At 45.6% G+C, this 16,838-nt stretch overlaps 1 protein-coding gene across 1 annotated transcript in view; it reads right to left on the bottom strand.

The window, feature by feature from the left end:
• ARHGEF28 (Rho guanine nucleotide exchange factor 28) overlaps positions 1-16,838 on the bottom strand; it is a 105,818-nt gene that overhangs the window by 17,537 nt on the left and 71,443 nt on the right. Inside the window, 5 exon segments of the mRNA XM_062513955.1 lie at positions 9,671-10,148; positions 11,871-11,918; positions 12,008-12,046; positions 15,428-15,513; positions 16,125-16,256. Coding sequence (XP_062369939.1) covers positions 9,671-10,148; positions 11,871-11,918; positions 12,008-12,046; positions 15,428-15,513; positions 16,125-16,256 — 783 coding nt within the window.

The raw sequence follows: 16,838 nt of genomic DNA, 5'->3' as shown, positions 1-16,838 counted from the left end.
AGATAAAAATGGACCACTATCTGGGATGCATTGAGCTCTGCTGACTACTTCCAGAGAATTAATATTTTGCCTCATGATTCAACAAGGTACTACTTCCCATATATAAATCTGTGTAGTCTACAATCCAAAAATAACACTGTACCTCACATAGACAGGCAATCACAGAGAACAGGGCTGTGGCAGTCAAACTGGGGATGGCAAACAGCTTTAGCAAGCAGGCCATGGCTCCCAAGGGTGGAAAATGGAAAATGCAACTCTTGCAGACTCTTTGTCTGCAGGTGTTTATTAAGGCCAATCTCACACGTACACACACACACACACACACACACACAAAAAGCGGGAATATTAGAGCATTTTTGTTTGGTCACATGAATCTAGGTTGAGTGTAATACAAAAACACTGGGCTTGGGATACCAGCTGACTGAAAATCACTCAAATTGTTCCACTGCTGCAAGGAGTATGGTAGTGGAAACACGGGAGAAAGACAATCTTAAGGTCTTGATGGATTCAGAGCCATGTAGTCTACTGGAAAAAAATACAAGTAGCCTTACAAGTGAAATATTAGATTACGAAAACTACTACTCTCTGGCACTCAGCATTTAATTATTTTGCCTCCCTGTGCAATCCTATATCCTTCTACCAGACTATTATCCTTCAGCTTCACCTCCTCAAAAGATTTCAGAAGTCACATCCATCAAAGCTGATGGGCAACTTCAGCTTCGGTTTTATCATTGGTTCTTAAGCACTTAATTTGGTTTTATCAGTGCTTCTTAAGCATTGCCAAGCAAGTCAAAACCGCAGCACATGCTATGCTAGTAGAAAGTATCTTCATTTGGGCTAGCAAGCATATATGGTTCACACGGTGCTCACAAAAGCCAGATGAAAAGGGGGAGGTCAGAGGCCAATCCTTTACCCCCTCATGCAGGCACAATCTTAGATGCCAAATGGTCTCTGCCTGTTATGGGTGAGTTGCCAGCTGAAAAACTGTGGAGGTGATGGCTTGAAGAAAGGCTCTACAGATTTTCTTGTGAAAACAAGAACCTGAGGGGGAAAAAAAGCTGTTTGGGTCAGTGAGCTTTTCATATGTGAAAGAGTCAGACAAAATGTTTCAGTTTTCAGGTGCTTTAGAGAACAGTTATGGAAATCAAGACCACACCCCTCATGCAGGTATTAGAGATGAAGACCTACCTGGTAGGTGAGCACCCAGACAGCTGAGTTCAGACCCAGATTGCATCCTTCATCCTTAACAAAAGCTTAATCATTTTTAGTATTAAACACTTAAGCAGCTTCAGTACTACTTAAAGTTGCACCTCCAAATAATAAGCATCTCCAAGGATTTACACTATCAGGGATGGAGCCAAACACAAAACTCTCCCCCTAGGGAGCTGGTTGTTACAGGGAATGGGGCAGCAGGGCCTGATATGTGGGGTTCACAAGAGTCTGTTGTTTGTTAGTTCCTGTTACTCCTCTTCCTCCCTGGAGATAGTGGCCCAGGAAAAAAAAAACAGAACCAAAAACTTCATAAAATGCTTTATATGCTTAAGCATTACAATAATTTAATTTTCCTACAAGATGCAGAGATACAATGTATCTTACAAACACAGTAGAATAGCAGAATAAGTCACAGATGCTCATATTTGTAATTTCTGGCTTCTCAATTTAATAAATGTCTGCAGAAGTTTGGGTTTTGTAGGGCATCCAGCTTAAAATCACAAAATGGTTGAGGTTGTAGAGGACTGTTGGGGGTTGGTTCTTTCCCTTTTCCCTCTGTGGAATTTTCCCCATTGTCATGCTAAGATACCTGTTGACTGGGCCCTGGTGGCAAGGGGGAGGAGAGAGAAGAGGGAAACCCCTCGATATCCAAACATCCAGAAGAGCAGACAGAAGGCTCTGGCTCAGCCCATTTCCCCCGCGGAGTTCGGACGAGAAGGACGATCGGTGCCTCAGCCCCATCCCTGCCATCCCAGCGCCAGGAGCCATCCTCACTGCTGTCAGACCCTGCCCTGCTGCCTTCTCACTGTAACCTGCCACCATCCAGCACTCTGCTGAGCACCAGGACCCACACCGTGAGCGGAGGGCTCTCTCTCCATCTCTCTCTCCCCCTGGGACAGCGCTGCCATCACCCCCAGCCCTCCTGCGGCTCTGCGGGACCCGCCCGCCCCCAGCACCGGGAACTGCAGCTCAGGGAAAAGGTGCCTGCAGCCAAAAAACACTGGGACTGAGTTACTGTTCTGTTTGTGGGTAATTTCATAGCTGTTGTTGTTCTTGTTTGTCTTGTTAGATATACTAGTAAAGAACTGTTATTCCTACCCCCATATCTTTGCCTGAGAGCTCCCTTAATTTCAAAATCATAACAATCTGTAGGAAGGAAGGATCACATTTTTCAGTCCAAAGAGAAGCTTCTGCTTTCCTTAGCAAACACCTGTCTTTCAAACCAGGAGAGATTTTGGCCACCCAACGTGGGGCCCGAGGGCATTGAGAGAAAAGGGTGAAAAAGGAATAACAGTTCTTGAGTTACCTCAGTTTTGTGTTAGGTGGCATCATGTTGTCCAGCTTACCGTGGTTTGGGCTCCATGTGGCCACAGCTTTATCTCTCCCATTTGCAATCCCTTACTTGAACGTGGGTCCTATAACTCAGGCTACTGTAACTATTATCCAGTTCCTTTTGTGGGTTGATAACATGAGAAATTAATGGATTTTTAACTTCCTCTGGAAGGTGGGTACATGGATTCAGGGCTATCACACTCTAACTGTATGTTTTTGGGGTTACTTTAATAATGGTACATACTATGAGGATATGACACCAGGAAAAATTTTGTCCCAACCCCTTACACATTTTTTTGGGCCTGCTACACCAGTTTTTGAAGGATTCAAATCTCTTCTAAGTGGTAATGATATCATACAGTGGCTGACATTGCTAATAGGCCTTGTAAACCTGTTCTATTTAACATTCCGAGATGAGGGGAGATTGACTTGGATGACAACCCTGATATGTCCCCCAAGAAGTAGGGATTCTGCACCAGAGCCTGGCCCTGCCCCAGAGACTAAGGATTCTGCCCCAGAGACTAAGGATTCTGCCCCTGCCCCAGAGACTAAGGATTCTGCCCCTGCCCCAGAGACTAAGGATTCTGCCCCAGAGCCTGACCCTGCCCCAGAGGTTAAGGATGTTGCCCCTGAGCCTGACTCTGTCCCAGAGCCCACCTCAGAAAGGAACCATCCAGAATGGGTGAGGTTTCTAGTGAAGGAGATGGGCCAGATGCTGAAGGAGTACCTTTCCCCAGCTCTTGAGAAACTCTCCCTCTGCCTTAAAGAGGGAGAACCTGATGGTGCAGCAGTGGAACCCACAAATGTTACATCTCTCCAGGCTCCAGCTGAACTGCAAGGGCACTCACAGCCAGCAGCAGTTGCCCCCGTGGAAACTAGAAAGTCTAAGGTGAAAACAAAGCACCTGGATAATAAGGACCAGAAAGCAGGGCCCTCACAACCAGCAGGGGAGCCAGAGATTGAGATCGTCACAGAGTCCTTGTCATACGAGAGTCTCCGTAATCTTCGTAAAGATGTTGTGCGAAGGGGCCATGAGGCTTTTACAACGTGGTTACTGCGGGTCTGGGACCTTATGGGTACAGGTGTGCAGCTGGATGGTACTGAGGCAAGGAATTTGGGACCCCTGACCCAGGACTCAGGTGTGGATCACATATTCGTAAGGGCACCAGGCCCCCTTTCCCTCTGGGAGCGGCTTTTAATGAGTGTAAGAGAGAGGTTTGTCCATAGAGAGAGAATGCAGGAGCACCACCATAGAATGCGCTGGAACACCGCTGAGGAGGGGATCCAACAGCTGAGAGAAGTGACAGTACTGGAGATACTCTTTGGGAGGGGTGGACAACATGACAATGACCCCGACAAGGTCAGGTGCACAGGGCAGATGTTGTGGAATCTGGCACACCTGGAGCCATCTCAATACACCACATTCATTGCAGCCATTAATGCTGACACCAACCACGAGACAGTGGGTTCTGTTGCCAATAGGCTCAGAAATTTTGAGAGTATAATGAATGGCCCAATGCAGGCTCAGGTCTCTGCCGTGCTTAGGGAACTCAGAGAGGAGTTCAAGGAGGAGATAAGAGGGGTGAGGGAGGAGATGAGGAAGGTCAATGCAGCACCAGTGCAAGTCACAGATGCCAGACTTAGAGCCCAACGTCCCCCAGCTAGGGAGTGAGGGTACACCCCACGAGCTGACCTGTGGTTCTTTCTGCGTGACCATGGGGAAGACATGAGAAGGTGGGATGGGAAACCCACTTCTGCCCTGGCAGCACGGGTGCGTCAACTCAGGGAGGGAAACACTAACCAAGGGAGCTCCACTAAAGTGAAGTTAGCCTCAACTTCCCATAACCAAGATGCAGGGTGTTACAAAAGAGAGGATGATTTGTCAGATCCCCTTGAGGGAACCTCCAATATGTATGCCCAGGAAGGAAATAATAACCAGTGCTAGAGGGGACCTGCCTCTAGCCAGGGAGAGGCATGGGAAAACCGGGTCTTTTGGACCATGTGGATCCGATGGCCTGGCACATCAGAGTCACAAAAACATAGGGCATTAGTTGACACTGGTTCACAGGTCACCCTAATACCATCAGAACATGTGGGGGAGGAGCCTGTTTCTATTGCTGGGGTGACGGGGGGATCACAGGAATTGACTTTGCTGGAGGCTGAGGTGAGCCTGATTGGGAAGGAGTGGCAGAAACATCCAATTGTGACTGGCCCAGAGGCACCGTGTATTCTAGGAATAGACTTCCTGAGGAATGGCTATTACAAAGACCCAAAGGGACTCAGGTGGGCTTTTGGAATAGCTGCTGTAGAGGCAGAAAACATTAAGCAATTGAACACCTTGCTTGGACTGTCAGAGAGCTCATCTGCAGTGGGACTCCTGCAGGTGAAGGAGCAGCAAGTGCCAATTGCCACCTCGACAGTGCACCACAGGCAGTACAGGACAAATCGAGATGCCGTGATCCCCATCCACAAGATGATCCGTGAGCTGGAGGGCCAAGGGGTGGTCAGCAAAACCCACTCACCCTTCAACAGCCCCATCTGGCCTGTGCGCAAGTCTGACGGAGAATGGAGATTGACTGTGGACTATCGTGCATTGAATGAAGTGACTCCACCGCTGAGCGCTGCCGTGCCGGACATGCTGGAACTCCAGTACGAGCTGGAGTCCAAGGCAGCAAAGTGGTACGCCACCATTGACATTGCCAATGCATTTTTCTCCATTCCTCTGGCAGCAGAGTGCAGGCCTCAGTTTGCTTTCACCTGGAGGGGCGTGCAGTACACCTGGAACCGACTGCCCCAGGGGTGGAAACACAGCCCCACCGTCTGCCATGGACTGATCCAGGCTGCACTGGAAAAGGGTGAAGCTCCAGAACATCTGCAATACATTGATGACATCATTGTGTGGGGGAACACGGCAATGGAAGTATTTGAGAAAGGAGAGAAGATCATCCAGATTCTGCTGGGAGCCGGTTTCGCCATCAAGGGGAGCAAAGTCAAAGGTCCTGCCCGAGAGATCCAGTTCCTGGGAGCAAAGTGGCAAGATGGGAGGTGCCAAATCCCCACTGAGGTCATCAATAAGATCACTGTGATGTCTCCACCAACCAACAAGAAGGAAACACAAGTTTTCCTAGGTGCCATAGGCTTTTGGAGAATGCACATTCCTGAGTACAGCCAGATCGTCAGCCCTCTCTACCTGGTCACCCGGAAGAAGAACGATTTCCACTGGGGCCCTGAGCAGCAGCAAGCCTTTGCCCAGATCAAGTAGGAGATCGCTCATGTGGTAGCCCTCGGCCCAGTCAGGACGGGACCAGAGGTGAAGAATGTGCTCTACTCTGCAGCTGGGAACAAGGGCTTGTCCTGGAGCCATTGGCAGAAGGTACCTGGTGAGACCCGAGGCCGACCTCTGGGATTCTGGAGCCGAAGTTACAGAGGGTCTGAAGCCAACTACACCTCAACAGAGAAGGAGATCTTGGCTGCTTATGAAGGAGTTCAAGCTGCCTCAGAGGTGACTGGCACAGAAGCACAGCTCCTCCTGGCACCCCAAGTACCAGTGCTGGGGTGGCTGTTTAAAGGGAAGGTCCCCTCTACCCACCATGCTACCGATGCCACATGGAGCAAGTGGATCATACTCATCACACAGCGTGCCCATATCAGAAACCCAAATCACCCTGGGATTTTGGAAATAATTACAAACTGGCCAGAAGGTGAAAATTTTGGTCTTGCCAATGAAGAGGAGCAGGAACACGTGACCCGGGCTGATGAAGCCCCGCCATACAACCAACTGCCAGCAGATGAAACTCGCTATGCTCTTTTCACTGACGGTTCCTGTAGCATCGTGGGGATGAACCGGAAGTGGAAAGCAGCCATATGGAGCCCCACACGACAGGTTGCACAAGCTACCGAAGGAGAAGGTGGATCAAGTCAACTTGCTGAAATCAAAGCCATTCAGCTGGCCCTGGACATTGCTGAAAGAGAGAAGTGGCCAAAGATTTACCTTTACAGTGATTCATGGATGGTAGCCAATGCTCTGTGGGGTTGGCTGGAAAGATGGAAAAAGACTAACTGGCAATGTAAGGGAAGACCAATCTGGGCTGCTGATGAGTGGAAAGACATTGCCAGTCACGTAGAGAAGCTAACCGTAAAGGTCCATCATGTAGATGCCCATGTCCCCAAGAGTCGGGCTAATGAGGAGCACCAACACAATGAGCAAGTAGATCAGGCTGCAAGGATAGAGGTGTCACAGATAGACTTAGACTGGCAACACAAGGGAGAGTTGTTTCTGGCTTGATGGGCCCACGATGCCTCAGGTCACCAAGGCAGAGATGCTACCTATAAGTGGGCACGAGACCAAGGGGTGGATCTCACCATGGACAGTATTTCCCACGTTATCCATGACTGTGAGATGTGTGCTGCCATCAAGCAAGCCAAGCGAGTGAAGCCCCTCTGGTATGGGGGGCGGTGGTCCAAATATAAGTATGGGGAGGCCTGGCAGATTGACTACATCACACTGCCTCAGACACGCCAAGGCAAGCGCTACGTGCTGACCATGGTGGAAGCCACCACTGGATGGTTGGAGACCTACCCTGTGCCTCACGCCACTGCCCGCAACACCATCCTGGGCCTGGAAAAACAAGTCCTTTGGAGACATGGTACCCCTGAGAGAATTGAGTCAGACAATGGGACTCATTTCAAGAACAGCCTTATAAAAACCTGGGCCAGAGAACACGGCATCGAGTGGGTGTACCACATTCCTTATCATGCACCAGTGGCTGGGAAAGTGGAACGGTGCAATGGGCTGCTTAAAACCACCTTGAAGGTACTGGTGGGGGGACTTTCAAAAACTGGGAGATTAATCTACCAAAGGCCACATGGTTAGTGAACACCCGAGGTTCCACTAATCGAGCAGGCCCTGCCCAGTCTGAGCCCTTGAGAACACCAGATGGGGACAAGGTTCCAGTGGTGCATATGAGAGGTATGCTAGGAAAAACTGTTTGGGTGAACTCTGCCTCCAGCAAAGACAATCCAATTCGGGGGGTGGTTTTTGCTCAAGGGCCAGGTTGTACCTGGTAGGTGATGCAAAGGGATGGAAAGACCGGATGCATACCCCAAGGAGACCTTGTTTTAGGGTGAACTACCTATGATACTGTGCCTGTATCTGTAACTGTATGGATGTCTATAATTTGAAGATTTTAATTTGATTTAGCAAGATGGTAGGGGAAAATTCGGGGTGGATAATGTTGGGGGTTGGTTCTCTCCCTTTTCCCTCTGTGGAATGTTCCCCATTGTCATGCTAAAATACCTGTTGACTGGGCCCTGGTGACAAGGGGGAGGGGAGAGTGAGAGAAACCCCGCGAGATTCAAACATCCAGAAGAGGAAGTGAAAGACTGGGCCTCACCCCATTTTTCCCCTGTGGAGTTTGGACGAGAAGGACGATCGCCGCCTCGGTCCATCTCTTCCATCCCAGTACCGGGAGCCATCCTCACTGCTGTCAAACCCTGCCCTGCTGCCTTCTCACTGTAACCTGCCACCATCCAGCACTCTGCTGAGCACCAGGACCCACACCGTGAGCGGAGGGCCCTCTCTCCATCTCTCTCTCCCCCTGGGACAGCGCTGCCATCACCCCCAGCCCTCCTGCGGCTCTGCGGGACCTGCCCGCCCCCAGCACCGGGAACTGCAGCTCAGGGAAAAGGTGCCTGCAGCCAAAAAACACTGGGACTGAGTTACTGTCTGTTTGTGGGTAATTTCATAGCTGTTGTTGTTCTTGTTTGTCCTGTTAGATGTATTAGTAAAGAACTGTTATTCCTACCCCCATATCTTTGCCTGAGAGCTCCCTTAATTTCAGAATCATAATAATTTGTAGGAAGGAAGGATCACATTTTTCAGTTCAAAGGGAGGCTTCTGCCTTTCTTAGCAAACACCTGTCTTTCAAACCAGGACAAGGACCAACCACCCCGCTGAAGCAGGGCCACATAGAGACAGTTTCCAAAGACCATGTCTAGGTGGCTTTTCAATATCTCCAATGATGGAGAGTCCACAACTTCCCTGAGCAACCTATGCCAGGGCTCCATCACCCTCACAAGAAGAAAAAGAGTTTTCTGACATTTAAAAACAAACCTTCTGTGTTTCTGTTTGTGCCCATTGCCTCTGTTTCTGTCACTGGTTGCTAATGGAAAGTGCCTGGCTCCATCACCTTTAGAACCTCCATTTCAGTATATTTATACATTAAAAGGAGTCCCCATCAATAAGAACCATTTCTTCTCCAGCTGAACAGTCTCAGCCTTTCCTTACTGGACAGATGTTCCTGCTTCTCAAAACAGGCACTTCACCAGACATCCATCCTTCTGTCTCTACCTCCTCTCCATCCCACAGCTTTATGCCTTTCTGGTACTGGGGGAGCCAGACTCCAGGTGTGTCCAGAGCAGAGAGGAAGGATCCCTTAATTTGACCTACTACCAATACTTTGCCCAGTGAAGCCCTGGAGACTATGTGCTACCTTTGCAGAAGGGCACATTATTTGCTCATGTTCTACACCAGGACTCCCAGGTCCTTTTCACATAATCATAGAATCATAAAGGCTGGAAAAGATTCCAAGATCATTAAGTCCAATCTTTGACCCAGCACAATACCATCACATCAACTAAATCATAGAACTAACTATCATGTCCAGCCGATTTCTGAACACTTCCCGGGATGGTGACTCCACCACCTCCCTAGGCAGCCCTTTTCAGTGCCTGACCACCCTTTCTTCCCAACATCCACACCAAACCTTCCCAGTCACAGCTTGAGGCCATTTCCTTTTGTCCTTTGGCTGGGTGGGGAAAAGAGGCTGACTCCCATCTTGCTACAACCTCCTTTCAGGAATCTGCAGAGAGTCAAGCTGATTTCCAGCTGGTAATCCCCAGTATCTACCTATGGGGTTGTGCCTTCCCAGGGGCAGGACTTTTCATTTTCCCTGCTTAAACTTAATGAGATTCAAAGAAAATGCTTGGATATATCTGAATCTCAGCTTCCCACATGCTCAGTCATTATACTAAGAACCAACAAAACCCAGACATCCTGGTCTATTCATCAAGGCAAGTCTCTAGGAATGCAGTCAGGGATATATTTACAACGGGAAAGCACAAACCTCATAGTCCCCTGTGCGTGAAAACAGGCTGTTTTGCTGGCCATTCTTCCAGTGCCACACAAGTTTCTTCTGCATTTTCACATTGTCTCTTTCTCTCTCCACCATTTTCTGGCCCTCTTGGAGCCTCTCCAGACTCTGCTGGTACTCCTGCAGCTGCAGCGCCAGTCCCTGTCGGCTCTGCTCCAGCAGCTCCTCCTCACACTTGCACTCCTGTTCCCGCTGCCCCAGCCGTCTTTCCCTCTCCTCCTGCTCCCGCTGCCTCTGCTCACACTCACGCAGCCACCGCTGCTGCTCTTGCTGAAACTGCTGCTTCAGTTTGTCTATGTCGGCCAGTTCCACCCTTTGTTTTTCCAGATTCCAATATTTCTCCTGTTCCAAAATGAGGTTTAGCCAAGAACCATGGCTCCGACTGGTCTTCTCATTCTCTTGCAGTAGTAACCTATGGAGCTCTTTGTGGCTGTCCTGGATAGTCAGTGCTGCCTAGGCACCACAACAAAATCAGACACAAATGTTTAAATATCAGCATAAATCCATGTCTGTTTTTTTTTCACGTAGAATCATTATGTAAAAACACTTCCACTCTTTTGGGAGGTTATTCTTCAAGCAAATAGAGAAAATTTTGTGATAATGCCTTTACATAGAGGTATTTCTAAAATAAAACTCAACTATTTTGAGCACTATTAACAAAGCTTCTGGTTTACACTTATATAAATATACATGATTATGTTACAGCTGTGCATATGCACTCCAGTTACAGCTGGGGTCGTGTTCTGTCAGAGGATGTAAAGACGCACAGGAAAAACGATATTTCATGGTTGAAGAGGGCAATAAGGCATTGGGAATGCTATACTCACCCAAGTATTCCTAACACAGCTGTGACTTACACACATAAAACTGTATTGTTTCCAGCAGAGCTCACTCTGACTTGAAGGCTCTCCTTGCTAACTGCAACATCACAGTCCACTTAACATCATCCTACAGGCACCTGCCAACACAGCCATGTCACCAGGACTGCACTGCTACACACACCTGACCAAGGCCTCAGTGCAAGCATAAACCTGCATAAACCTGCAGCATAGTGGTGGTTTCAGGTTTGATGTTCCTGTTTTACAGCCGAGAGCTCTATATTCCATCCTTCATAACAATGTGGTGACATTGTTTGCATTAAAAGTTGTGGCATTCTCCAATAATGCAAAAACAAATATCTGGGATTAAAAAGAAAGAAAAGCAAGAAAATCCTAGATCTGCTGAGACACTTATTGCACTGCCTATGTTCAAGAGCTGACATGGGAATCTATTTCAGGTGACATTCACAGAGAATTCACGTAGATCCACTATCCTATGCTGTCCACCCTAGAAAGTTTTTAACTTCATGCAATGTGCCATCTGCACTTTTCTTGGCTCTTCCTCCAGTATTGTGTCAGTTCCAGTGATTTGTAAACAGGACAAGATCCTCTGCTTGTTTCTTGGCACCTGACTGCCCATTCATGGTCTGAGCAACTAAAGGCATGATCCTAAACCTTACTTTACTGTCCCTATTTGTTTTTCAATTATTCAAAATTTTTTGCCTGAATTACAGGATTTTTGTTTTGCTTTTGCATTGCTTCAATACACTTAACTTCTAAGCCCAAGGTGTCCAGGATTTTTATGAAATATGCTACGGTCAATAGGGTCTATAAATTAAGTATACTTAAATGAAACATTTAAAAATAGAATTATAAAACTGCAACTAAATAAGAAGAAGTACGTTAAGACATTCAAACTTAGCATAAAAGAGACAAATACTTCATACTAAGAAGTAGGCCTTACAGAATATACAAAGTGAGATTTAAACATCTAAAATGGGCTGAGTTTGCTACCTGAGCTACCTGGCAAAGTTACTGCTTACTACTAGCCAGGAGAACAGTCTAATCAAAATACAATTTTTTTTCAATTTTTTGAACTATAATTTCAGAAATCCGTATGTGGAGTGACATCATTTCACTTTCCTGCTAGATTTTTGGACTGTATTCAGTTCTTAAAAGAAACATACCCCTGATGTAGAATAAAACTCTATTCTGTGACAACCTATGCAATAGTCAGTACTGAGACCAGTATCAAATAATGTAATGTCTAAAAGAAGGATAACATGAAAACAAATCTTTAAAAGCACATTATTAGGACAAATTAATTACTCTATGAATTTAGTAGTGGAGTAGTCACCTGCATGCTGTATAAGAGACGGGTTAAGTTCTGGATTGCTTGTACAATCTAGAAAATAAAAGAGAAGGATTTTCAAAGGTTTTATCACTGTTAACTAAATAGTTACTATGTTCTGTCTGAGTTTTAAATTAACTCACCTCTGTCCCTGTAGATCCTGAAAAATTCATACTTGCTCCCTAAAATAAACAGATGTAGCTTTAAAAAGTTGTTTAAATTTTAAAATTGTATCATCTAGGTAGAGGGGACATTTAGCTAGGAAACCTGTATGAGTCAACCCTTTGTGTGGGTATATTAGCAAAGACAGAAGCAACAACCTATGAAGACTTATAATTCATCAATAATGGAGCTTCCATGGAAATTACTAGAGATTCTGAACACAACTGTACAAGTAAAACTATTTCATCCACAATTTTAATTCCTTGTGAGTAATGCTACACAGAAAAGACATTTCAATTCATTCTTTAATTACTTGATAGTTTTGAAACACAGTAACCAGATTTCTGTATATACAGCACAGTGGGTTTCGATTACTTACAGTAGGATGAAATGGCATAAGACTCTTCAGAAATAGAGATAATAATGTTCTAAGAAACTAGCAAGAAGTCATGCTAGTGGATCACAAAAAATACCTCAGGTGCCCTGTGAGATGTTGTGTCCAATATACTCTAAAAGAGGCACCAGCATGGTTCACTATACTGTCCTCTGCAGCAAGGCACAGCCACTCCACACTTTCCATCCTGCTCCCTTTTCCTAAGAAGTTCTCTGAACTTATGCGGTGAAGCCACCCATAATCCCTTCAGCATGAAGAACAGGTCCTCTGAGAAAGATAAGGTGAAATGGTGGGGACTGTTTCAAACACAATCCCTTTTGAGACTATGCTGGAAAGATTTCCTGTATGATTTTTCTCTTCTTCTTTTCCAAAGAAGCAAAGGAGAGTTTGGGGAATATTTGTTTTCTCTCTGATTCTCTTCTCTACTGAGTCTCATTTTCCACCACAGAGAGCAAAGCATCTGTTACATTTAGACACAATAGCTGAAAATGAGAAAGACCAGCCCTATAAACACAACCCAACACAGACACCCATGGGGCAAAGGGAATACCAGCTGCATCATTTCCTCCACTACTCTTTCTTTCGTTATCTCTCTTCAGTATTTCCTTCCATTCCCCCTCCACATCTTCACCTCCTCTTCCTCCTCACTGCATCCACAAGCCATAGAAAAGCTCAGCTCTGCTGTAAAAGCAGTGGATTTTGCACAGACAACTCTGTGCAGCACAAGGATAGACTCGAGATAGCTCTGCTTTTCCTCAGCTGGGTGGTGAGCCTCAGGTAAGGAGGCAGCACAGGGCCAAGAGTGAGACAAAGAAGGTAATGCTGGAAGGGTGAGGAAAAGTGTACAAAGGAGAGCCTGCACACTGAACAAGATCAGGGTTTCTTTCAGGTTTTTAAGCCCTTTTTAACTTGAAAACAGATTCGCACAGGGGGAAGGTTTATCTGGAATTGGCTTGACCAAGGAGTTTCAAGTAGCCAGTCCCAGTGTCCATGGCCCCTCATTGCAACACCACTTGAGTGCTGGAACATGAGGCTGAGATAGGTTTAGCTGAATTGGCACATGCCCTGCAAGTCCAGCTAGGAGTGAAGCAGTGATTTCAGGTGTTTAGCTGTGCTGAAGGCCACCACCACTTCTCTGCCACTGTTCCTGATCACCTTGGTTCAGAGAGATGAGGATAGTCAGATTCCAGGGCAGGCTGCACTGTGCTTTGGACTACACCCACAGTGATACACTTAAAAGGCAGGAGGACGGGAGACAAGGTGGAGATCACCTCTCACAGCCATCATAGGGGACTCCTCATGTTGCAGGGACAATGCTCGTCCTTCCAGTATCTACTCAGTATCTAACCTCCAAGCTGGGAGCTCCTGCCCACCTGTCCATCTCCTGTTTTCCCAAGCAAGTTGTGGAGTCAAGAGCTGGCACCCCACAGCCCTGGGACTGCACACCCACCTCCCTGGAATGCCCTTGCCTTGCCTCTTTTCTTTGCTCACTCTGCCACCTCCTGGTAAGTCTGATTCTGACATAGTATCAGAAGATGTGCTGTATGCCTTGCCCAAATAATAGGCCATACATAATAGGATAATGACTTAGGGTGGAAGACTTGCTGAGGGACCAGAAGGTGCTGCTCATTCCAGCTTTATGAGTAGGCATAGCTTCAAAGTTAGAGGAGGTTGCCGAAGGCCTTCTCCAGTCAAATCCAGTGAAATCCAGGAAACCTCCAAGGGTAGAGACCCCCACAACCTCTTTGGACAAACATTGCCCCTTGATCATCCTTGCACTGAATCTTTTCCTTTGTATACACTCAGAAATTCCGTTGCTGCAACTTGTAATCTTTGATACTCATCATTTTGCTGTGCACCTCTGAGAAAAGCCCAGCTCCACCTTCTCTATAACTCAACGGCAAAGTTTTCATGTGGAGCTACTGCAATTTTTTAATGGGCTATATATACATCTGAGCTCCTCTACCCTCTCTAGGTTCTATTCCACTTCACCTAGCTTCTCTGCTCCCTCATTTGGACTTTTGCTCTCAAACAATTTTTTCCACTCACATTCTTCCTCCTGCTTCCTTCTATCAGTAGTTGGATAAATAAGATGATCTAGTGCTAAGCATAAGGTGAGGTTATAGAGAGATTAGTGTATTAGCAAAAGTATTCCCAATATAGAAGACAAACCAACAAAACATTTCAGGCACAGAAGCCCTCTTTCAGGCCTGATGCAAAGACGATATCTTAATGCTAGACTTTTGAGCAAAGTTTTCTTTCCATTTCAAGTTCGGTATCTTATATTCTCCCCTTTATTACTCTTGTGACTCTTATTCTCCACCTAAGAAGTACACTATTACTCCACACAGTAATTCACGTTGCTTCCTCCAACACTCTGTTGCTACATGAAATTTGTCATTCCTAGTTTTGTCCAGAACTGATTTTTGGTTCTGCTTTTCTCCCCAGATTTGCTTATCAGCTATAGGACTTTGCAAAATGAGCACTTTCTTTTCCATTCTCTAATTGTTTCATTTTGTTTTGATTCAAAATTCTGAAGCAAGCTGGTTTAAAAATACCCATCCTATCTTATGTGCTTGTTCTCAGGACGAAATTCTTCCAATGCACAAGTCTTCCTTGCATTAGCTGAGGACTCTATCACTGCAGGAGACTTTCATCATCGTGTGAACAGAAGGAGGGAGTAGAGGGAATACTACTGTCAGCTCCATAGATAGGCATCTATTAAGTGATGACAGCAGAGACCCACGCTCATAAGTGGGCCATATAAGTGGTTTGAAAACACTGCCTGTTATTACAATTCACTGATCTTAAGCCTTGCAGGAAAATCATTCTATGCTTGGATTATTTATGAGTGCTTTTTAAAATTTTCTTGTTAATTGCAGTGACCTCTATTAGACTGAATTACCTGGATCTGAGTGAAATTCCCCATAAAAAATTTGAATAGCAAGTACATGCACAGTGCCCAGACTGCTGTGTACAATGCAGGAAGAAAAAATGGTTACCATACCTTATCCTCAAGATTGACACCTGCCATTTCATTTTCAACACTGACATTGATTTCTGATGATTCTTCAATTTCTTTTCTTTCTGCATCTAGCAAATAAAGCCCCAAGAAAATGCAAAAGAAATATATCAATTCATATCCTGACTAAAAAAGAAAGAGAATGTTTTTTTTCAGCTACTGAGGATGATGAGAAAGTGATTTTTATAGTCTGTAGTTACATAATGGATCCTAGGGTGGGGAAAAATCAATTTGCAAGTCAGGACGACACATGTGGCACAATCCAGTCATACAAATTAGCACTATTTCATTTATGAAAGGTTGGAGATAAATGTAACCATAACACTAAAAATTCTCAGTCGCAATGTTTTTTACACAACTTTGTTTGCAATTTTGTTGTGATAAATTAATGCTTCCTTTTGCAGCTGAAATTATTGGAATATCAATCCCAGTTTTCAAGCCTCCTGACAAAAAGGGAAATGGCCTATACTGCAGTATAAACTTGATGCAGAGCTGAACAACGACAATAAAATGTATTTTCAAAGAAGTTATATAACAATTTACACTACCTGAGCCCAAAGACGATTTTCATTACATTATTTTCTATTGATTCTGTCCTAGACCATGTAGGCTTTCCAAAAAACCAATCCAGTATCAATTATTTTAGCAATCTGAAGATGAAAAAGCATCAAATTTTACTCACCACCTGGAACAGATTCCACTATTTCACTGGCAGTGAATCTAAGCTTTACACTTAATTCCTCAGTACTTCCCTCTGGCGATCTGTCTGTTTCGTTCACTTGTGATGTTGTTACAGCGACATGGAGACTTTCAACTAAAGAGGAAGACATGCAGAATTACACAGGCCCCTTAAATAGTTCCTTAGTGCATGAATCAGTGAGATAGAATTGATTGACCATGGAATAATTTAGCTTGTAAGGGACTTTCAGAGGGTCACCTACACTTCCCTCAAACCTGGTCAGTCTTGACCATGGTCAAATTGTGCTGCTCAGAGCTTTGCACACACAAGCCTTTAACGCCTCCAAAGACGGAAACTTCAAAGTCTCCCTGAGCAACTTGTTTCAATTTTTAACACTCTCATGGCATTTAATTTTTCATTTCAGTTAACGGAATTGCCTGCATTTCACCACAGGGCTATTGTCTCTTGTCCATGTGTTCTTTTATTGTCATGTGCCTCTGCAAAAAATCGGGTTTCTCTATATCCTCCCATTAAACTGCTGTGGACAGTAATGAGATTCCACCAAACCAGCTACCTCAGCTTCTCTTCAGATGTTGTGTCCTCCAGCCCTCTAGTCATCTTGGTGCCTTTCACTTTGTCAATGTCTCTCTTGCCCAGGGGAAGTGCAGCATTCGGCAGTCCAGATAGGACTCACCAGGGTTAAGCAGAGGAAGAATC

The sequence above is a fragment of the Cinclus cinclus genome, chromosome Z (assembly GCF_963662255.1).
Source record: "Cinclus cinclus chromosome Z, bCinCin1.1, whole genome shotgun sequence".
In the NCBI taxonomy this organism is placed as follows: domain Eukaryota; kingdom Metazoa; phylum Chordata; class Aves; order Passeriformes; family Cinclidae; genus Cinclus; species Cinclus cinclus.
This window is presented reverse-complemented; position numbering and strand designations above follow the sequence as displayed.